Source organism: Apus apus, chromosome 5 (genome assembly GCF_020740795.1).
Source record: "Apus apus isolate bApuApu2 chromosome 5, bApuApu2.pri.cur, whole genome shotgun sequence".
Classification (NCBI taxonomy): Eukaryota; Metazoa; Chordata; class Aves; order Apodiformes; family Apodidae; genus Apus; species Apus apus.
The window spans coordinates 58,710,207-58,733,030 of NC_067286.1; the positions used below are offsets into that span (position 1 = coordinate 58,710,207).

General features: G+C 43.4%; 1 protein-coding gene across 2 annotated transcripts in view; it reads right to left on the reverse strand.

The window, feature by feature from the left end:
• SYNE2 (spectrin repeat containing nuclear envelope protein 2) overlaps window positions 1-22,824 on the reverse strand; it is a 181,463-nt gene that overhangs the window by 12,991 nt on the left and 145,648 nt on the right. For both annotated transcript variants that reach the window (XM_051621370.1, XM_051621368.1), the window contains 8 exons: window positions 22,230-22,355; window positions 20,052-20,207; window positions 16,952-17,110; window positions 15,802-15,968; window positions 5,076-5,238; window positions 1,470-1,657; window positions 1,176-1,326; window positions 517-699 (listed from right to left, as the gene is read on the reverse strand). In XM_051621370.1, coding sequence (XP_051477330.1) covers window positions 517-699; window positions 1,176-1,326; window positions 1,470-1,657; window positions 5,076-5,238; window positions 15,802-15,968; window positions 16,952-17,110; window positions 20,052-20,207; window positions 22,230-22,355 — 1,293 coding nt within the window. The remainder of the gene's footprint in view (window positions 1-516; window positions 700-1,175; window positions 1,327-1,469; window positions 1,658-5,075; window positions 5,239-15,801; window positions 15,969-16,951; window positions 17,111-20,051; window positions 20,208-22,229; window positions 22,356-22,824) is intronic.

Sequence of the window (22,824 nt, forward strand, 5' to 3'; positions counted from 1 at the left end):
GTTTAATAAGCAGGACATTCCTCCACCAGGCAGAGAGCACAGCAGGAGCTGGTGACAGCAGCATGCCTCTCCATCACGTCTCCATGTTTAAAGCCTTGTAGGTGAATAATAATTTGGCATAATGTAGAGCTGGGTTGTACACTCCACACCATATCTGCACTAGGGCCCTTTTGTCTCTCCACCTCTTATTTATGGAAAGGTTCAAGTGCATGAACGCATACACTCATGACCAGGCTGGATAACAGGAGAGTGGGATAGGAGCAGTAAGGCCCACAACACACATTCCAAAATTTGTACCCCTTCTTCCCTTATGCTTCTTCAACTACCAAGAACCCATGTACTAAGGACATGATTATGCCTTGTACTTGGTGACCTTTCCAGAGCTGCTATCCTACACTTGCAACTCAAGACACAAACCAACACAAGATAGTAGCTACAGTCTGTCTTTTGCCCTCGAACACTCCTACAGAAACTTGCAAGAGCTCCTCGCTCTCTCACCCCATCATCAACCATTACCTTGAGTCTCCTCAGAATGGCAGTGACTCGTTTCTGGAGGTTGTCCCAGCGCTGGTTGCCTTCATGTACCATCTGCTTCAACTTGCTGGCTGAGTCAGTGCGGTTCTCGCGGGCGAGGCGCCTGTACTGTTTATTGATCAGCTCCAACTGAGTGAGTCGTTCATGAATTTGCCTTTGGAATGCCTGCAAGGCAAATCAAGGGACTCAGTTCCCTTGCCCGTAAGAGAAAGGATCCAGGTGACACTTTCCATCAAGACAGGTAATGATGCCTTCACCTTAAAAACAGACCTACCAACTGTAATACTAAATCCAGAGAACCTCCCATGCTCAGAATCAGCTCATTTGGAAAAGGAAGAAAAAAAAATAAAATCAACACACACAGGTCTCATCCCTATAAAAAGACAATCTTTAACTTACAACCAGAATCTCGTCAGTTCAGAAAATTGGGATTCTCCACACAGGAAAAAAAAATGTGGAGACAAATAAATCAGCCAGATAGCTAGAAACCACACACTGGCCATATTATTTTTGTTCTCTACACCACCACTGCCAAACTGGTGTTTTCCAGTGATCCAGGCATTTCACACAGACAATACATGTTTAGCAGTCTGAGCATTCAGCCTGCTGCTGAGCATAAAAGATAAAGTTAAAAAATTCACCTCAAATTTCTTCAGCTCCTCCTTTGCATGTGTGTACAAAACCTCTGAAGAATTAGGCTTAGCTGCTGTAATTTCAGATGATACCAGCCAATCTTCAAAGCGAGAATAGTCCTCCAAAAACCTCTGCCATAAGCGCCAGGTTTCCTCGATTCTGAGATGCAAAAAAATGAAAGGCTTTATCACCTTGGGTGATAAATTTGGTATTATTTTTCTTTTTCAAAACTCAGCGAATGGCAAAAGCTACAGCTTTTCTTCAAAACAAAGACTTCCCTAGGAGTGGTAAGAGAGACTTACTTCATTCGCCTCTCCATAGACATGGCACAAATGTTTCTCCAACGTCTGTCCAAACTCCTGGTCGTCTGCTGGATGGAATCACACTCTGTCTCATTAGCACATGCATCTGAATCGTGTAGCAGGACTTCACAGATATTAAACACGGATTCCACCCCTGCAGTGTGCTGCTCTATGTCTCGTTGCAGATCCTGCCATTGGCAAAAGAACAGCTTGAGTGGCAGGAAACACGCGCAGCTACATTTCAGACATGCCCTCTCAAAATGCTGGATGGGGAAAGAGCAATTTGTGTGTCAGGAAAAGCTCTTTTAGGTTTAGAAAACAGACTTGCTGGATGAGCTGTGCAGATGACAAGCAGACAGGTCAGGACAGAATTGCCATGCAAAAAGGGATTGTCCAGCTTCGGTTTCTTAGTGAAAGCTCAATCGTCTCATTAACAATTTGAAGAATTTTAATGTGCATTCAAAATCCAAACCATACACACATCATAAACACACACCTATTAATTTTGACACTACAAGATGACAGTGTCTCGTATCAGCTTACTACACCACTAGAATTGACAGAGAACTCACAGTACAGACCTTTTGTATAATCTACACCTCAGGTTTCTTCTCCAGAGCCTGCATCTCCATCATAGTCTGGCCTCTCATTCTGTACCTGTAACTACTCCTAAAACCAATGTAACTGAATAACAGAAAAAGAAAGCTTTAACTAAATATTTCTTATTGAAAAGGCAGCTCTCTATAATGCTACCAACTGTAAATATTAATGAAATTACAATGTCCACTACAATTCAATTTTTTCAACCCATTTCTGGCTTTCCTAATGAAGGATATGGAGACTTCTGCTTGAGTAACACTAGAACAACGATCACAGATCAACATTTTACTGACAACTGTGAACAGGAACTCCCATTAAATGGTATTACTGACTCCTGAACATACAAAGTAGAATTGGTTTTGCTCTAGACTCACAAAACTAAAACCAAACAAATAAAAAGCCCCAGAACAGACACAGCTTGGAGTAACATAGAAGTTGAAGTGAGACCTTCCCACAAGTCAACAAGCTGCAAGGAGCTGAGTACTGTCCAGTGCAGCCTTCAGTGGTGTTACAGGGCTTCCTGAAAGGGCTGAGCCATAAACTGTCAAAATTTGGCTTTTGGATTTCTGGTGATGCACAGCTTTAAGGAATGTAGAAGCCAAACTCTGTACATAGATGAGAGATGGCCAGGAGACCCAACATAATTTTTGACAGCTTATTAAGGAATCACAGCTGTTTTCTGAGCAACAAGCAGCAGTATCTTTTTGACACAGACTCTATGTCTGAGGGCATGTTCTACCCCAACACTGGCACCTGGAGAGACTCTTCTGTATTAATTAAATGACACTGGACTTACAGCTGTATTAGTGAAAATGAGAATTTTGACCACAGATTACAAATCCACTCTCCTTGCACTATGGTAATGTTGCTGGCATGATCTCATTATATTTGGTCATGCCTGAGTTAATGGAATAACTCTAGGCAGAATCCTTGCTCCTTTCCCAGCTGTTATTCCAAAAGACCTGCCTGTATTACAGTAAGACAAATACAACAAACTAAGAAACAGGACCAGGAACATACACTGAGCCAGAAAAGGAACTTTTCATTCAACTCTGCACAGCACTGCCCAGAGAGCTTTAACAGACTACATGCTGCTAGGCTTCTGCATTAGTGAAACAGCTTTGAAATCTTAAAATTAATATTCATGTTTTAATTTTTCTCCTTTAATTAACCAAACATGCCATAAAACATTTCTGTGGATGCACAATGTTTTTTAAATGTCATTATTCAAGACTGAACAGGTAAACCTTTTCCAGTCATGGATGTCAAATAAAAGAAGCCTGCAGGGCATATTGCTCACCATCACTCTGCTCTTGCTGAAATAACTGTTCAGATAAAACCAGGAAAGATCTTTTTACTTGTTGTATTCAGATAAAGGTTTCTCTAATGCAGAGCAGAAGAAGCTTTATTTTTTTTTTACAGTGGTCTTTTTAGTCAACACAGTCTTCTCACACTCAGCCTTCTAAAAGGTTACAGTAGAAGGAGCCTATAGGTGTCCAGAGGTCTGCATTTGAAACAGAATCCAAACAACAAAGCAGTAAGTAGGTCTGAGCAGCAAATGATGGCTCTCATACTGAGCTGAAGCTTGAATGCTCATAATAACAGTAAATTAGTTTGGACACAATTCCTTTGTGCCCCACATTCCTCTCTGCCCAGCAATTTGTCACAGTCTTTGAAAATGCAAAAGGTTTGATGGGGAGAAAACATTCCTTGTGTTTTATATGACCACTCACAACACAGATTGGAGGCACTGGTGTTTGACCAGTTCCTGTAGTGGAGCCAGTAGGAAACATCTCCACTCCTGTCATAGAGGAGCTGGCCCTTCCTGCAATGCCTGGGACATGAGTGGGTGCAGAGCCTTATCAGCCAGCAGAGAACACAGCCCTCAGGTCTAGGTCACTCAGAGATCTTTCCTTAAACACAAAAGCAGAAGCCAAAGAGAAGATGGGAAGAACACTCACAGATGTTCTTAAAGGCAGATTCCATAAAGCTTCTTTGACTGATAGCTTTATTCTTGATCCTCAGTTTTAGGGCAAATATTCTTTAACATTAAGGCCAGATGACAGTCACTGTCATTCCCAGCCTTCCCAGGGATGCACTTGGACTATCAGCAGATGACAGCACAGCCCTGAGCAAAGGCTGACTCCACCAGCAAATCTGCTTTGGAAAAATTCTTTCTCCTTCCCTGGCTGCTGAAGAGAAAAATCTACTCCAGGACTATCCAGCTCATCTCACACTTCCACTTGGCTGGGATGGCTGGCATATTCAGCTGTGCCCAGTCCTTGCCATTGACAGCACTTTAAAACCAGCACAGATCCTGAAGATCCCCTTGGGAAGCCACTGTCTTGGATACATGCCCACATGCACTCAACCAACAACCAAGGGTGCTTGGCTGGTTCACAGGTATGTCTCAGCAGGATTCACACACCATCTCACCCAACCCCGAGGGGATCTTCAGAGCCTGCCTACTGGATCAGGCCTCAGTCAAAGGTGTGTCTGCACAAGTCCACCCTCCAAAGCTCAAGCATCCTCTGCCAAGCTTCCTCTGCAGACTGCAAGCAGGGGTGGAGAAAGCTAGTGAGGGCAACACAACAAATAGTAGCACTTAAACCTGTCACAGCCAGTTTGCAAGAGACCCAGCATGCACACCTTGTCAGCCTAAGACATCCTCATAGATTTTGCCAATGTATGTGCCCTAACTAACCCTTCTGAAGTCTGCTGAACTTAACTGAGCAAACAACCAAATGTAAAAATGCTTTTGCTTGTATTTTGCATGTTTCCTTGGGTGAAGGGGGGAAAACAGAAGTGGAGCTACGTCAATAAAACTCTGAACATTACAGTAAGCAAAAAAATATGTTCCATGTGATGCATCTTGGCAGGAACATGCCGTGAAAAGTAAGCAGTTAGAAGGCCTTGCTAAAGAAAAGAACAAGGTGATTTTAAACCAGGAACAATTGTAACCAGCAGCATTTTAGCTCATTTACTCTGGCTGCTCCTATTTCCCACCTGCTGTTCTGCCAGTCTCTTCTGTATTTCTTGGTCATCACAGATGTCATAAACAACAGGTTTTGAAAGCTCAGATTCAATCCGGGCCAACCAGGTGCGAAGATTACTCATGTTTTTGTCCAATAGTTGTATAAAAGCAAATGTTTCCTTCAGTTTCTTCACCCTAAGCAAACCAGGAAGAACATTTTGTTACAAAGATCTACAATCAGTGGACAGGATGTTAGCAGAAGGTGATGACAGGCATAGCTTTATGAAGCACCTACTGTCACACCAAGCTGTTGCCCTGTAAATCAGAGCCACATTTTAGCCAAAACCTACCTAAATTAGCTCAGCAAGCTGCAGGAAGGTCTTGTGTGAATTCTTTAATGAAACTATATGAGCAGAGTGATTTTTTGTAGCCTCATTCATCTGCTAGTGAGCTCTTCAGTCAGTTAATGGACATTTGTCTAAGTGGAAGTTTGTACCATAACATACTGCAGTCAAACTACAAGCGGTATCAATGGTCTGGTTTCCCAGACATATTCAGTGTCCTCTTCAGCAACCAAAAGGTCCATCCTCATCAGCAAGATACTGCTCCACCAATGGAGGCAGTATCAGCCCAAACCACAGGTCCAATACTGTGGGCAAATGGATGCTGACAGGAGAGGAGAAGGCCTGAACAACAGCCGCTGTAGAACTTACACCACCACAACACTAAAAGCTCATCTCAGCAACACACTGAAATGTGTGCAGGTGTGCCAGACTCTCTTGGTGGGTGAAAATGAAAAATAAACCAAAAACAATTCCGAAGAAGGAGAATATCCAGCGTCTAGAGAGAGTTTACAGCAGAGAAAAAAATGAATGGCAGAGACCATTTACTTTTTTAATAGCTGTTTGTAGCATCGCTCTCAAACTGCAGACAAACTTTGCTTTATTTCCAGCCTTTACACCATATTTTTGTGTCAAAACCCCTTATCAGCCCCTCAAATTATCCAAGTAGCATGTCCGTACATTTTGGCCAATTTATCCCCATGTGTTGGAGGAATATCTGATAAACTACCTCACTGCTCTCAAATCTTTCCTTGAAATTCTCATTTATTGCAATTCCCAACAAAAATTACAATGTAATGTCATCTACTGCAGGCAGGGATGGCTTACACCAAGACAGAAGTGTCCTGACAGGGTACCTGGGTGCTGGATTCACACAAAGAACCTGCCCCTCCTTGTAGGAAAATGAGTTTCCTGGCCCACCATCCAGCCTGCTGCCATACCATCCTCACCAGGCTTCAGAGGAAAGAGGTCTGAACTGCCTGTGACTAAATGGCTTCTGCCTTTGCCTGTTGTGGCATGTGATACCATAACAGCAGCTAATCCACAAAAAATATGCCACTTTGCAAGGAACAACTTATAACTGATGTTAAGTTAATCAGAGAGGATACATCTAGAGAATACAAGTATCAGGGAGATACTTGATTCAAGGTCAAGCACTTATGGAGATATGGGAATGATCCTGATGAATTTTTCAGTCCTATTAGTTACTGTCAAGGTATGGAGTAAGGCCAGCAAATCTGGGGTCTCATATGAATTATCAGCACAGGAAGCACCTTCCCCCACCTCTTGTCCCAGGGGACCAGGCACTACTTTCAGTTGTTTTACAGGGAAGACAAAAGGCACAGTCCTACACTAGGATTCCTGGCAGATACTTAGCAATTCTGCACACTCCAAAACACAAAATTAGTCTTGTCTGCCTGACGTAACCCTGCAGGCCAGCCCAAAGGATTTGGGCCAAGGTCATGGTCCACTTTGTTCCTGTCTAGCACCCACAAAGACAATGACATTGGTGTAAAGTGCAAAGCAGCTGCCTCTAACCCTTTACACTGATGGTGCTTAGCGCTGCTGCAGCTGAGAAAGGAGCCAGTGGATGACAACAGCATTTAGCTGTTTTTACTTTCCGTGAGAAGCTCTTTTCTGGGCTCTGCTCTAAAGTTCAACCCCATATGCAGAAGGCATCTGGCTCCCAAGCAAACAGGTGCTATATAAATCTTCCTGGTCTGCTCTTATTAAATGGTACTCAATGAACATGTCATACTCTGGTACTAACTATACAGCACTTTCTTGGGCTATCATGGGCTAGCAACAATTTACCCAGGAGACCTAATTTTTCCTCTACCCTATCCCCTGCTTCTGTCCCATCAGTCAATTTGGATCCAGTTTATTATGATGCTTAGCAGAGTCTGTGACTCGCCAGGGCATGTGGCCCACCACAGACAGGTGTCTTGGGAACCCTTCTCCCTGGAGAGATGGAACAATAAAGCCTCTGCATTGTGCAGGGGAGGGGAAGAACAGCTAGAAGAGCCAGGCTTGAGGAAGAGTCTGAGCATAACATCTATACTGTTTCACTGTTAATTCTGCATGACTTCAGGCTAGCTGGGAGGAAAGCAAAGCTAGATTGCTGCACTGTCCCTGACTGTATCCAGTGGCAATTTATTCTCTGTAGACTCTATGACATTCCCTGTGAGTCCTTTGGAAATGTCTCTCTGGTGACTTGCAAGAGATGCACATGTTGGGGCCATCTGATGCCAGAGCTGACCCACGTTTGCTGTGCTGCTCAGTATCACCTATCTGCTTCCCTGTACTCCCTTCTTTGTGTGCACCTACTTGTTTCCCATCCTGAAGTTGCATTACAGAAAAATTCATGGGCTACAAGACCTCTTTCTTCAGTCTACATGTTGAGTAACTGACAAGTGAACAAAGCCAAGGAAGTCCAAAGCAAAATCCAGGGATATTACAGTTTGAGTAAATGTCTCTATAACTGACAGCAGATTCAAGAAATGTAAAAAGCAACAATTTTAGAATTAAAGTGAGGGGTTTTGCACCAAAAAAACACCAACCCAAGCATATTACTTTGGCTCAGAAATCACTCTAAAACTTAAGTTATGGATATCACCATAAATATGTGGGTCTTTATCTACTAGTGTTCAAAGAAGCAACAGTCTCAAAACCAGCACCACTGTGATACTGTGACCTTGTATTTACTTTCTAGCAATTGCCATTACAAACAACATTGTAATTAAGCAACTTAATTTGTTACATATTCTAGATAAAATACGGCATTTGTCAATCATTTAACCATCCATAACACTCTAAGACATTAATCTGAAACTTGAGCAAAGCAGCCAGAGAAGAATAAAACCCTAAGAGAAGCTGACATTAGTGCAGCGTGTAAATAGGAAGGCAGCCTTGCCGAGATGTTTACATTGGCTAATCTACTCGTTGCACTCAGCAGACACAGAGCCCAAGGTACAGGGTAGAGCTCTACACTGAAGCTACAGGTGAAATGATGAAAAGTTTGAGCATCCTCCCGAGCACTCTCAGCTTGCAGAGAAGTCACAGGGAACTCAATTTCTCTGGCTACAGCTCGAAAAAAAAAGTCAAACAAACTAATTACATCCATAAAAGTCCTACTTTGCAACAGCCATTCTCAGATGCATTTCTGCACACTGCAAGTATTCTTGGAAATTATCGGCTCCTTGCATGAAAGAAAGATTATGAACTCTCTTGAGATGCATCCTGAAGGGACTATTTGTCCAGAAAGACAGGCCTCCTGGGAGCTGGGGAGGGGTGCACAGTCCAAGCAACCTCGGGCAAAAGTTTCCCCCATGTCCAGATGACCAATCACCCAGCACGCAGTGAATTTCCAGCAATAGAAGTTCAAGTGTAGCAGAGGAAACAGGCTCCTCCCAGTTACTCAGAGGGTGGAACAGGTTACCACCACTCCTGACTGAATTCTTCCTCTATAAAGTGTAATTCCAAGTTATTTGTTCAAAGAGATAAAACTCGCTGTTTACTGAAGGTGTACCTATCCATAGTTCACTTCCCAAAGAGAACTCACCTGCCACCATTCAACGTGCAGGTTGAAAAACAGAAAATTAAAAAAAAAAATAAAATAAAAAAGAAAAATATACAACAAACATCACCCATAATCTAAAAAGTCCCAACAAATTGAAACATCCCTTGAACATCACAATGGGCCCAGCTTAAAAGCTATTCTGGTTCAAAACAGTGCTTAGACAGGCGCCTAAGATGCCTGGGATAAGCCAAACAAAAGCCAGTTCCTAAATGTCTTAATACCAAAATAGAAGCGGCAGAAAAAGAACAAAACTAGCAGATTATAACTAAAAGCTGGCAGCAAAAGTGAACAGAAGGACTAACTGACCTGACTAGAGATGGGATTTGGGTTTTAAGACCCTTGATGAAGTTGCCAGCATTGGGCTACACGAGAAATGCATTAAGCTGTTTCAGGCTGAATCATTGCACAGCCTCACAAATACACAGAATATTTTATAGTAACTACTCAAGAGGTATCTAGCAGTAGAAGGCTCTTCCAGGTTGACTGAAATGTATCCACACCAACCAAGAACTGCAAAATGCCTGCCAATTGCATTGCATTGGCTGTCAAATGCTGCAGGAAAAGGCACAGCAAGGCTCAAATAAGGTAATAAGTAATACTAAAATTTGGATGTCTGACGGAATGAGAAACATCTTGACATATATTCCAAACTCTCCTTCACAAGCCAAAATGTAACCAGAAAGAGATACTACCTACATTTCTTTTAACCAAAGAGGAGCTGCAATTGCCCTGAGAGCTGATAGAATTGTTTACAACTGGGGAAGGCAAATGAGATGCACAACCAGCAAACCTTTGTTCAGCAAGACGCAGGGCGAGCTTAACCATGTGAGGGACAAAAGACTCGATTTGGAGAGGTGATGTCAAAGGCCAAATTTTAGGCCTTGGTATGAAACGCCAAGGACATTTCTCTGCACATCTCCCAGCCCTGGTGTGCTGACAGGAAGGAAGCCCCGTGTTTGGGCTGTGCCAGCACTGGGCGCACAGCGGGTGTGCCGGGGGAGGCTCTTCTCACGTTACCCTGCCGGTGAGTCCGAAAGGTCGTTGTCACACATCTCCACCGTTTTGGGTGCAACACCCCCAAAACACAGCTGATTTTAAGCGAGAGTGGCCCCTGGGCACTACTCCTCCTGCTCACGCGCCGCATCTCCCAGTCATCCATTTGTCCAAGGCGAATTGCAGGGAGGCTGCGGCGCATCGACACTGCGGTGCCCTTCCCCCCCACACCCCTCCAGGCTGAACAAAACCCACCGCAACCAAACCCGCAGCCACTCACCAACATGGCACTTACAGCTCGCAAGAAAAAACCATTCCTCAGCTTGCAAATCCCAAGCTGCAAAGGGGATCATCTGTGCAACTGCGGCAGGCATGGAAGAGGAAACCCCTCCTCCACAGATGCCCTATTTATTCGCCGCTTTAGCATCCCGCGCTGGGGGGGGGGAAGCTTGCCCGTCCTCCTCCCCGACCCCTGAGCTGGGGAACCACTACAGCTCTCCCCCAGTTTTAACCCCTACGTTTTGAGTTGCTATTTTACCTGGCAAACGGCCGCATCCCTCCTCAGAACAAAGCCACCAGAGCTTTATTTCTGACACAAGAGAATTAGCACGCGAGGAAGCACACGCTGAGCAGCTGCCTGTGGCTGGCAACAAAAAGGTTGCAGGCTGGAGGCTTCGGCTCCCAGGAAAGTAGACGCGGTGCTCATTTCTTGTGGGAAAGTGGGATTGGAGCCTCAGACCCGGATGATTTGCAGCAGTCAATTTGATTTGAACCCAAACCCTGAGAAAATGTATATCCATGCACAGGCACCACGCACACACTCATATCCTTAATTCCCCTGCGTTCTTCTTCCCTCACCTTTACCATTATATCCTGGGTATTTAAGTATGAATTAAATCTCCCACGCACTAACCTGTCCTGTCTTTAACCTTCTAGTGCAGATGGAAGGCCTCCAGTGCAAGTAGCCTGCTATGCCGAAGGACAAAACAACCCCTAATCCTCATTTATTATATGATTTGTTTGTGGAAAAACACACTGTCATGATTTCTGTGTGTTGTGACTGCCAGAGATCACGGGGTGAGAAAAAAAGGCGGAAGTCGGAGAACCTTGGACTAAAAGTCACTCTGCACCCAGCCAGTGTCAGGAAAAAAAAAGAGTTCTACTAATCCCACCAAAAATGCAAGGAATTATTTTGAAATCAAAGATTTTTCAGTCTTCAGGTAATCTTCTGCAGACCTGTACTGGCTTGCTAATTGCCCACAGTCAATACACGGCAGTGTAAAAAGTGCCTGGGAAGACACTGCACACATTTGCACAGGTAAGTCACACCCAGTCACCTCAACAGTTTAACCTGAGTACAGTCCAGGGAGGATCAAAAATCCGTTTGAAATGTCAGGTCTCAGAAAACTGGGGAATAACCCTCCCAACTTGACAGGCGGACACCAGGAAGGGCGACCGTGCGCAGATGACAGGGCCTGCCCTTGCACCACTAGCTCCCCCTGCTCCCAGCACATACTGCATAACCAAAATAAACCCAACCATCCTGCCTGATATGATAATCAATGCTGTCACAGGTTGTGCACCAGAGAGAAACATAATCCCTACAGGACAGGGAACCTGGAGAAAAGGGAAAGAAAGAAGGCACTTCGTGAGTAAGATTTCAACTGGCCAGATTTTTTTTTTTTTTTTTTCACCAAAATAATTACAAGAATGAGATTTTCCAGTGGTACTGCCACAAACCAGTATAATTGTGCTGAAGGCGGCTGTGTTGTTTACCTGGGGGCCTCACTGCAGCATGCTTTGCTTTGCTTTGCTTCCCTTGCCATGCAATCCCCACCTGTGGCAATTAAAAAAGACCTTTGAACTCGGGAGTGCACCCACACAGACTGTGGGCTGTGACAGGGCAGGACAGCACACCAACTTGTGGTGCCTGACAGTCTGCCCTGCCAAACGTGGCAGAAAATAAATAGAAACCAGCCATAGGAGAGGCCACAGGCACCAGTGGTGGATGGGCCAGGGAAGAACACCAAGAGACACGGCTGTGCACGACACAGTTCCCTGGCAATTCTGGCCAGAGAGTGCTGCTCCAGAGCATGCTGGGGATGTAAATCCCACTCCACGTGTTTTTGGTCATCTACCACCCCTGTGCTCCTCCTGCTGTTTCAGGTGTATGTGCAAGCATGCAGCTGTTTCTTCTGGCAGAGTGCTGCTATGAGGCTTGTGTTGAGAGAACAAAAGCGAGAGATTTTCTGTGTCCATTTTTACAGTCAGCACAATGCTTCCTTTCTGCCTGTTAGGATGTTTGTATTCCCTCTCTGTCAACAGAGAATTCAGCATGAGAACCTCCCCTGGCAAGAGTATCTTCTGAGCCGAACAGAAATTAATTTTTCTCCTTTCCAGGCACTCTAATATCTTGATGGTTACTTTATCCCAAGAAAACTAGCATTTTGAGACTATTTCAAGTATGCATCAAGCCACCTTCGGGCTGCAACAAAGCTTTTGTTACCACACAAGATGAGCACAAGGTATATAATGACAGTGCTTAGTCCTGCAAGTGCAGCCAGATGGCAAATCTAAGCTTGTCACCATGAACTAAGAGAATCACTTTAAGGACTAAATGTAGAGCTCACCTAATATGCCCATCTGTCCCAGGATGTTTATTGGTTTAAAAAGGTGAAATAAACTATCAGGAGGAATGCTCTGTATTGATACATTGGCACTAGACTGGTTTGGTCACATGTTGGTATCACACAGCCCATACAGTGCACTACAGAAAAGATGAAATGTTACTCAGGTTGCAGGGTCAGCCATGGAGATAACAGAAACCACAGCACTCAAATTGCCTATAAATCTGAATTAGACTCCTTTGGATACAGGCTATTTTATACCCTTTTAACCACAGGATATTGAAGTGTTTGACACTAGAAAGATTCAGAGCCTCAAACGGAGGACTGGCTGTGAACACACAGCTACTCAATTTATGTTTTCTCCTCCTGCTCAGTGCATGGCTCTGTAGTTTACTTCCTGCCCAAATCTTGGCCTGCCATGAGATACGGTGGCACTTGGTCCTTGTCCCTGTAACGGATGGCCACTGGGGGTCCAGGGAAGTGCTGCTGTGGGCTGTGGTGCTCTCACCAGTGGGAACAAAGGCAGCAGCTGGTCATGTGTTTAACACAAAGTGCTGAAGTCATAATATTTGTCAAAAAAAAGGCTTCAAGCGGTCAGATTCAACACCCAAAAACTTGGAAAATTTTTACTTCCATTTACTTGCCACAGCTATTGAGCTGTGAAGTCAGGAGCAAAACCACCTCCTCATTTCACAGAGGTGCTGCGAAAATCAGTACAAGTAGTTTTTTTCAGGAGCAAGACAAGATTGCCTCCCCACCACAGTCAAGATTAATAATTTCCCTCCAGGCAGCATTCTCCTACCTCGATTGCCTCAAACTCTCCACGGCCCTCCTGGAGCCAAGCCACCCTATCCACGGGATGAAACTGGTGATGGCAGATGTTTGAGATCATTTGAGGATGTCTGGATTGTGATGGCTTCATGCAACAGGGATAACACAAATTTTGCCACTGCCATATTTTCATGTACCCTTTCAACACAGCTTAAATACAGTATTTTTTAAAAGTTTTTGCAAAAGTAAAGTGAAAAGGAAGGATACAGTTTATCAGCATGGGGCATCACAACCCATGCTCACAGGTCATCTCACCACCAGCCTAAGACTCCTTTCTCTACTCTGGTCCCCCATGAAGAGGCCCAATCTGTGCTTTATCTGTGAACTACTGCCTCCTTCCCATTGCCTGAGCTTAAGAGAAGCTACCCAAAAGCATGGGAGAAGCCTCCCCTTGAGTGCCCCAAAACACACCTGTGAGTGAGGTGGAAATTTTAGTCAACTGAAGTCTAATTTAATTCCTTCAGAATTCAAACCTCAGCAAGTTCCCACCACAGCAGCAATTTCAAAATGGGAAGCTGCAATGTTGTAAGAAGAGTAAAATAAACTCTTAGGACCATATACGGATTGTTTTTATCACTGAGCAGTTGGAACGCTTGAGCTGCGAGCCAAGCCCAAGCAAAGTGGCTTAGATAAGGAGATGTGCTACACCCATGCTGAAAGATGCTGCAATACGCTGAACCTCTGCTACCATTAAGCCCAAGCGGACTAGCAGAGCCTGCTGGGCTGCCTGATATCCTTGAACCACTGAGGGAGCTGCTTAAAACCACATTTTGTCAGGTCCTTCCAGTTCATTACCCCAGTCCTGAGCACAAAGTTGACAGAAGTAGAAGCTGGCATGTTTCAGACATTTTGGAATTAAGAACACAGGAATAAAGCATCACACCAACTCCCCAGTAGCTGCAATATCCATTTGGGAAGCCAATACTAGGAGATGTGTTGATGCTCCAGGCAAACCCACATCACTGTGCCTCAAAGCAGCACCATACATTTGCCTGAAGGTGAAGATTTAAGACATCCCAGGGAGACAAACAAGTGCTCTGTTGCCACAGACTACCAGAATAAGACTGCCAGATCTCACTCTAAATATCCCATCAGTTTTTCAGCATATTTTCCTAAATATTACAAGAAATAAGCCCTGTCTCCTCACTTTTAAAATGGTACATTTTAATCTGCATTTTAAAACTAACAGCAGAACACAAATTATTAAAAAAGTGTTTTTGAAGTGGCATGTTACCGTAAGATGAGAACAGAGAAAGTGCTGTTATAAAAGACACCTTGAGACAAACCATTGCAAGATGATCTGCAAAGTGTTATATCTTAAGAAGGCAGCTTCTGCTTAATCATTCACAGCTCATGTGTCACCATTAATTCAGATCTCATTCCTGATTAAGATCCAACACACTTAGCACTACCTTGTCACAGCACAACTGCCTGCCTTATCTGTCCCAAATGCTGAGCCAGAGGGCTTCTGGAGGCTCAGAGAGGGGGGTTACAGGCCAAACACAACCTTGGGAGAGAAGTTTAGGCCAATTCTAATTTGGTGTTAGCCATATTATTTCTGGATTACTATTAAACTCAGGCAGGCAGTGAGACCAGCCCAGCATTCTCCCCTTAAGCTGTGGCAGAAACTCAGAGATAATAGTGAAAAGGGGACGGCCTCAGTAAGGCTGATACTAAAATGATCATGTTTTTCTTAACTCTGTCAAAGTATAATAAACATGTTTAACCCTTTAAGAAGAGGTCATTGCCTAGACTATGCAGGGTTTAGTTTAAATTTAAACTGATATTATTTTTCATTTCACCATCATGCAGAAGATCCTGAATTTAAAAAACAAACTCATGGCATGGTCTTCCAGTTGTTTCTAGGAAACAGACTAAGAAATAGCACTAATATTAAATGAAATTTAATAGACCTTTGTATGTAAAAAAGGAATATTGTCATTATGTAAGTGACTGTCTACACAGATAGGTCACCAATCTATTCCCAAATTCTGTGCAGGGAGAAAGAGAGGTTTGTCTTAAAACAGAGGACTCTCTTAAAAAGCTCAAATGAGGTCCCACCACACTGCCTTAAAATTAAGTTGCAAATCAACACATGCAAAAGAGAAATCATTTTGACTCTTCCTTTTACATAGACCCCATAATTAAAATTATATTTTATATTTATTCTCACATCCTGTGCCCTCTACTACGAGATAAACTAAGACATTTGGTGTCATAATGCTACAGGAAGTAAGCAAGAAAAAAGCAACCACTTCAGTTTCTATTTCAGCTGAAATAATAAATTTCAACAGAACCGAGAAGTCGTGTCAGTCTGTTTCTGATGGTCAAGGACACTAGTCTCTGACTTTTATCTCACAGAAAACATTGAAAATCATTTTCTTACCGTGCTCCAATGACATCAAAGAGATGCTGCCAGCGATCATTGATTTTGTTGAGTTTATCATCTATTTCTGCAACTCGGCTCTTGTTGCTAGCCTTGATTAGCTGATCGCCCATTTGTTTCAAGTGAAGCTTATTTTCACTGAACAGGTTTATTTCTTCCATGCAATCCTGACAAATACACACAAACATTGCTTAATTCCTGGGCAAATCAGACTAAATCAACAAAACCAAAATAAAACTGTTTCTTTTCCCACTTGTGTAATGTGAAGTCAGGTTTGGCTTGACACCGCCTGAGGTTTCTACATTAGTATGTCAAAATCTCTCACTTAAAACAGAAAAAAATCCTCAACAGAAAAGAACTCTTACAGTGAAACCACTATGAAAAAAATAAGCAGCTTAAAGACTTGCAAGGGCCAGGAGTAAGTACTCCTAAAAATAGTTAGTGTTCTAATTTTCTCTCAGCTTTCCTTATTTAATGTAGTTTTTCAAACAAGCTAACTCAAAAGAACCCAAATTCAAGTTTACGGTGGCTTAATTTCTTGGTATTCTTACCCATAGGAGATCTGAGATTAGACACCAGGATCTTTAAGCCACGGGCAGGAACACTGCAGCAAAATAATGGTCCTGTTTAAAATCAAGCTAGTACGATCCTATTAGAAAGCACCACTACACTGACTACCAAGGAGAAGGGGCAGAATTAGGCTCTATTTTTGGTTGTGATAACTTCTTATTCCCCTAGCTTAAGACCTACCCCATCCTACAATCTTTTCTTTGCCTCTGACTACCAGTTTCATAACCACTAGCAGTGAGAGCAATGAGATACTCCCAGGACACCAGTGACGGGCAGGGAAAGCTCCGAGCAGTGCTGTATGTGCATGTGTGCCAAAAAAACAGATCTCCATCACTGCAACTCACATACTGCTCACTCAATGCCTAAATGCAGTCAGGTGCCATTTCTGTTTTGCAGTATGCTTCAAGTCTGAGCACAAAGAAGAAGAGCTGAGGCTGGAAAAGCTCATCTTCTCACAACAGCCTGTACGTGCTGGTTTTATATCATGTGTCGCTTCCGAGAGGCAAGGAAGAAATGAGAAATGGTGTCTCTATAATGAGCTATCAGACTGCAATTGAAGAAAAGTGGTGTTGCTACTTACCTTCTGCAATTTCTCTATCATGTCTTCAATGCTAACATCTGCAGTCTGCAACACTTTGCTTTCCATTTGTACCAGCCAGGAGCACAGCTCCTTATTCTTTTCATTGAACATGATCCAGGCATTGAGCCTATCCTCGATCTCCTGCTTTCGCAGAGACACCTATGGATAAGCACACACATCAGCTGCTGGCAACATCTTCTTCAGGAAGGAAACAAGCAATTATGAGCCTTCTAATTTCTAGTCTGCATTTTATCATATCCCGTCTTGCAGGAGAATATCTTTACTACATCTTATTTAGGATAGCAGGGCCAAAAGTTGACTAGCAAACACCGGAGTCTCTCCCTCAGAAGAATTAAACTGAGTGACAGCTTTATAAACAATAAGCTTATGTAACAATTGAAATATTACTCTGTGAAAACCTGAAAATGCCAAACAAAAAAGCAATATAAAATATATTATTGCCACATACTGTTTAGTGTGGTCTCCTACACAACACAAGAGAAATGACATTTAGGTAAGTCATTATTTTTCTGCAACTGTAAAAAAAAAGTTGCAACTAATGACTGCAAATATTTTACCTATATAAAAAACACCCTTTATTATTTCCATTTGATCACCAGTTCTTGGAGAACTTAAAAAAAATCATCAAGAATCTATCCTTTTTATTAAAAACTATGGGTTTTTTCTGTTCAAAATTACATTTGCCAGGACAGATAAGTTGTCTAGACAGGAGTTAAGGTCTGATGCTACCTGAACCAGCAAAGCTAGTATCACTGCTCCAACATCTCAGACAGAAGCAGGGACCAGTCTCTCTAAGAGGGTCCCTGCTCTGGGATGCTCCCTCATACCCTCAGACTCAGAGGTATGAAGGGTAAATCCCTCATCCTTCCACTACCACCTGCAGCACCTCCCATGTGTGGAGGTGAGTAAACTTGGTCGGTGGAAGAAGAGATTATGCATGTCAGCAAAATCATCCTTAAATCCTGAAATGACCTTGACTTCATTTTTGCCTGCTAAGCATGGGGAAAGGCAGGATTTTAAGAGAAGGAAGCACCTTTTAGCTTGCTAAGCAATACAGATTGAGGGTAAAACAGGACTGAGCCAAAAAATCCTAGACAAGCTTCTGTAACATGATTCCCTCATGCTAGGCCTTGCTTTGAGCCCCTGCCTTGGTTATCAGCTCCAGTTTTGCATCCATGGCATGATGCAGGAGCAATGTGGGCATTCCCAAGGGAGGCTGAAAGAATATCAAGGCCCAACCATCCAACCCATACTCCAGCATTGATTAAGACAGGATACTTCCTGAAACGGACAGTTAAATCTTTGACCTACATGTTCCTTGCAAGGGCTGCTGTGTAAATGCTAATCCCCTGAGTTCGTCTGCTCACTCAGTGTGTTTGTGTCCCTGCCCACTCGGGCTGTCCCACTCCCCTGGCTCTGACAGCTGCAGCTGCCTCTCCCTCTTAAAGCCTTTCACCTCTCTGCATTTATACTGCAGATTGTTGTGCGTTGGTTTTTTTTGGTCGCACAATACATCTTGACTCCTCTAATTTGTTAGCCAAAACAAAGCAGTTGTGCTAGCAGCAGAACTAACAAAGTCTGCTTCCCTCCTCTCTCTGACCATCACCCCTGGCTCTCCGGAGGCTCATTAGGGCTGTGGAAACATTTCAGCATGTCCCTCTGCTGCAGCACCGAATAGATTCCTCCCACTACAGGTTTTTGTGTGTCTAACACGGTCACACTAATGGCACCCCTTTCTTCTCCCCAAGATAGACTGAACTAAATATTGTTTCCCTCAGGAAATTAAAATAGAAATTTTGAATAAATCTCAACTTAAATTACTACAGAAAATTAGTACTTGGATATACTGTAGTGGTGGGGTCCCTGCAAAAGAGAGCTCAATTTTTAGGGCTATTCACCATAGCTTAAACAGCAGGCACCAGAAGTTCACCAAAAAAGGAAAACCAAGAAGTTCTCTCATTTATAGTCTTAACTACAGATTTCCACTAGGAAAATGGTCCAGGCATTTAGATTTAAAAATAATGACCTATATTTCTCAGGAGGTGGGAGGGCGCCTCTGGAATTATTTTCAGAGTTCAGAAACAAGAACAGAGAAAACACTGGTTGCAGATTAACCATCCAGTCTGAGGCAAAGTTACTAATTTTTTCTCTTTCTCGTGGCAACACAAAAATAAACCCAAACGACTATTTCATCACACCAAAGTTCGTGAAACATGCACAGCTGTTCATTACTATGCAATATTCTGACCCAGATTGCTTTATTTTGTCTGAGTAAGGGTTAGATGCGAAATACTAACTTGCTTCAATACTTCTTTACAAGCTAAAATAAAAACTATGGACTTGTGAGTAAAGAGAGGCAAAAGTTTGGCTTGCTGGCATGTAGAGGCACCCAGAGTAACTTAAGACCCCGAAGTATTTTACTTCTTCCAATCCTGTTAACAGGTCAAAGTAAACACACATTCAAACTGCATAATAACCTAATGAATCAAGTTCATGTGACTTCTCTGGTAAACGTTCCCCAGCAATTTCACATGCAGCACTAAATTAAGTGTAATAAAGCAACAAACTATAAAGTATGCAAATGTTGCACAGTATTTTACTGCTACAGAAAAGACAAGTCAGTTCTTAATGTGTTTAAATCTAAGGAGTCTGTATTTAAACACATGTAAGTTTTTCTCTTTATCAACTCTCCCGGCATTTTTTGTAAACATCAGATCGCTAAGACCTCCCCCTTCCTTTCCCAGCTTCATGCCCTCAGGCAATTCCTGTGTTTATCCCTCTCTGCCCCCCTTCCTCCCTTTGGCAGCCCAGAACAAAGGCACCTATTTCAGTAAGCAGCTACATTTGAGCTCTAAGTGCAGTTCAGAGGCTTAAAAAAAAAATAAAATCATCTCAGCAGCCTGCGTCCAGGAAACAAAGGACAAACTTCAGCCCTGCACCAGGAGAAGCCCTATCCCAACCCAAGACTGCAAAAGTGAGCCAGCCCCAAGAGAAAGCCCGTCTGCTAACCCGCTCCCCCTTTCCTGCCAGGTCCTAGGAACATCCCGCTATAAAATCCCAGAGGAGGCATGAGACTTACTCGCAAGCAGAGATCTTCCCACTGCCTGTGCAAATGTTCGATTTGCTCCCTGAGCACCACCATGTCCTCGGTGAGGATGCAGTGAGCCAGCCCCACCTTCATGGCCTGCACCTCCTTCATGTTGCGGGCCCAGTCTGCCAGCGACTGCTCCAGCTCCTGCATGGAAAAGCACCCAGAACAAGCCTTGGCACTAAGCTCCTCCGGTTTCCAAACCTGCTGGCTAATCCCCAGCCCGGCCTGTGGGGGAGGAGAGGAGGGGAATGTGCAGCCGCCTGTGCCGCGCTCGCCGGCGGGGCTGGACGGGGTCCCCGCGCCTCTGGCACTCGGCTGGACTCGGAACCCGCTGGAGCCCAGGGCAGGACTCGGAGCCCAGGGCAGAGCCGCGGCTGATCCAGGGGTGCAGGAGCAGCCTCCGCTGCGTCCAGAACTGCTGGAATCGTGGCCGCCCCCACCTCTCCCCAGCTCCCCATGCTCCAGGGCACCGACTGGGGGTTTCACCTCCAAGAAGGAACCTGCCAGTTCGGGTTTTCTTTCTTATTATTTTGACCAAGTTGCTTTCCACCTGCATTTGTTCCAATTTCAGGTTATTTAAGTGTTAAAAAATAAATAAATAAAAACTTAGTTCCTTTCCCTAATGCATTATTCCACAGGCACTTCATCGGGTTTGTCAGAAAAGTGGAGCTTTTAAACTGTTCATTCACATGCACTCACTTCTGCTTTGTTCTCCTGACTCCCTTTCCCTTTATAACAGGGTTATGTATTTTACTTATAGGTGTTAAAATGTTCACCTAAAAAGCAGAGACACCACTGCCATGGGCTGGGAAACAGGACATGCACACTAGGTACTAGGTCCCATTTTGCAAGGCAGCTGCTGGGAAGGGTCACTGGCTTCTAAGACAAAAAAAAAGGCTCTTACATAGGATCCAATTTGTCTCATTTTAAAGGGGAAAAAAAAAAAGTGTTTTTATCAGGAGAAGTGTGCTGGGCACAAGCCCTGTGAGCACTTTCATAGTTTTTTGATCCAGTCACATATCTAAATCATAAAAACAAACCCAAAACGGATCTGCATTAACACTGGAGGGCGGGAAAAAAAGCCAAACCTGAAACTAAAATTTACCTGAGCTCACAACAAATTACTTCCTACAGATGTGCACACATGGAGTTGCATATCTTTACAAGGGTTGAACCCTTTATTAATGGAGCTAAGAATGGAATTCCATGGGACTTTGCTAGCCTTGTATAATGTCCAGGCCTCAGAGAAAAACAGCTTTATTCCACAGAAGAGTGGAATACAGGGAGAGGAAAGGAAGTGCCTTTTCCACCATGCTATTTTGGTCCTTTATTTTATTATACTGTGACACCCATAAGCAGCAACTGCATCGGAACTGTCTGACCTGATGGATTTGTGGCTGAATTTCTCGTACTGGAATAAGAGGCAGGAGCTGTGTGCTGCCATCTCACAAATAATTCAGGGCTACAGCAAGACTGCTGCTGTGGGAAAGGCAGCCAGCACTCACAAAGAAGATTTCAGACAGCTGATAATGAGTTCAAAGCCTTGGCTTGTTAATAAGCTTATTTGTTCCCACTACATAGGTCAACAATTTACTTCATAAAAGGATGATGAAAGACTGGCCAGTCCAGACAAAACGTCTCCTATCCCTTGGAAATACTTTCTTGCCATTTAATTTTCATGGTGCACTATGGACTGCAAGGGCTTTTGCCACTCCCTTACTCTTAATTTTCTTTCTCTTTAATTATTCTCAGATCCCACAGGTATGCATGGTGCTTCATAGACTTACAAGGTCTCCTGCCTGAGGAGCTCCCTGTCCAAAATGGATTGGAAAACAAAGATGGAGATTCAGCCATTAGGACAGCAGCCAATTGAACTGAGACCAGGGAGTTTCCCCCCCCTCCCTCTTTTTTTTTTTTTTAATAGAACTGCTTATTTTATAAATTCAGACTGTGGAAAAGGAGCAGGAGAAAAAAAATCCAAACACTACTACTACTCTTCTAATCTTCTTGGCCAGCTGCACTTTGTAGACTGGCACCCATCAGGATGGTATAAAGGAGAGAAATTCAGTGTAACAGAAGAGCAGCTAAGAGAGAAAACTAATTTTGTAGGGATGAGGAGTTGTGCAAAGACTACATCTATTTAAATATAGTGTGGCTGTTCAATACCTTAATGTGTTCCTTGGCTTTGTAGAGCTCTTCATGTTCAAGTGGAAGTGGATCTTTTACTTTCTCTTTCAGCTCTTGTAGCCTGCTTTTTAGCTCCTTGGTTTCTTTTTCACAGCAGTCCCAACTCTGTTCAGGCAGACCCAAGGAAGTTAGATTAAGATACTTTATCATGACATATTGTAAGTCTGGTTATGTTACAAAATAGCCTCTTCAACTCACTGAAATTAAAAATTATGTGCTGTGGCTATTTGGATATTCTTTTTGATATACTGTAGCACCCACAAGAATTTGGTGTGTGGATTTGCAACAGAACTTAAACCCTCTTCTTGTATATAAGGTTTGTCATACAGAGCATTTCTGCTGGTTTTGTTTTCTCCAACCTGAGAGATTTTTTAGCATAGATTTGGGCTGGGGATCATATCAATGACAATATCCAGTTTTAAGACGTACCTATGTGCTGTCTAGCCACAAAAGCAAATTTATTGCTGTAAAGAAATAAATATGACCTACCCTTCTGTTCAGAGGTGCAAGAACAAGAGGAGCAACAAGTCATGCTAACTCCTTCAAAGCTAAATCTTAGCTCAGGATTCACAGT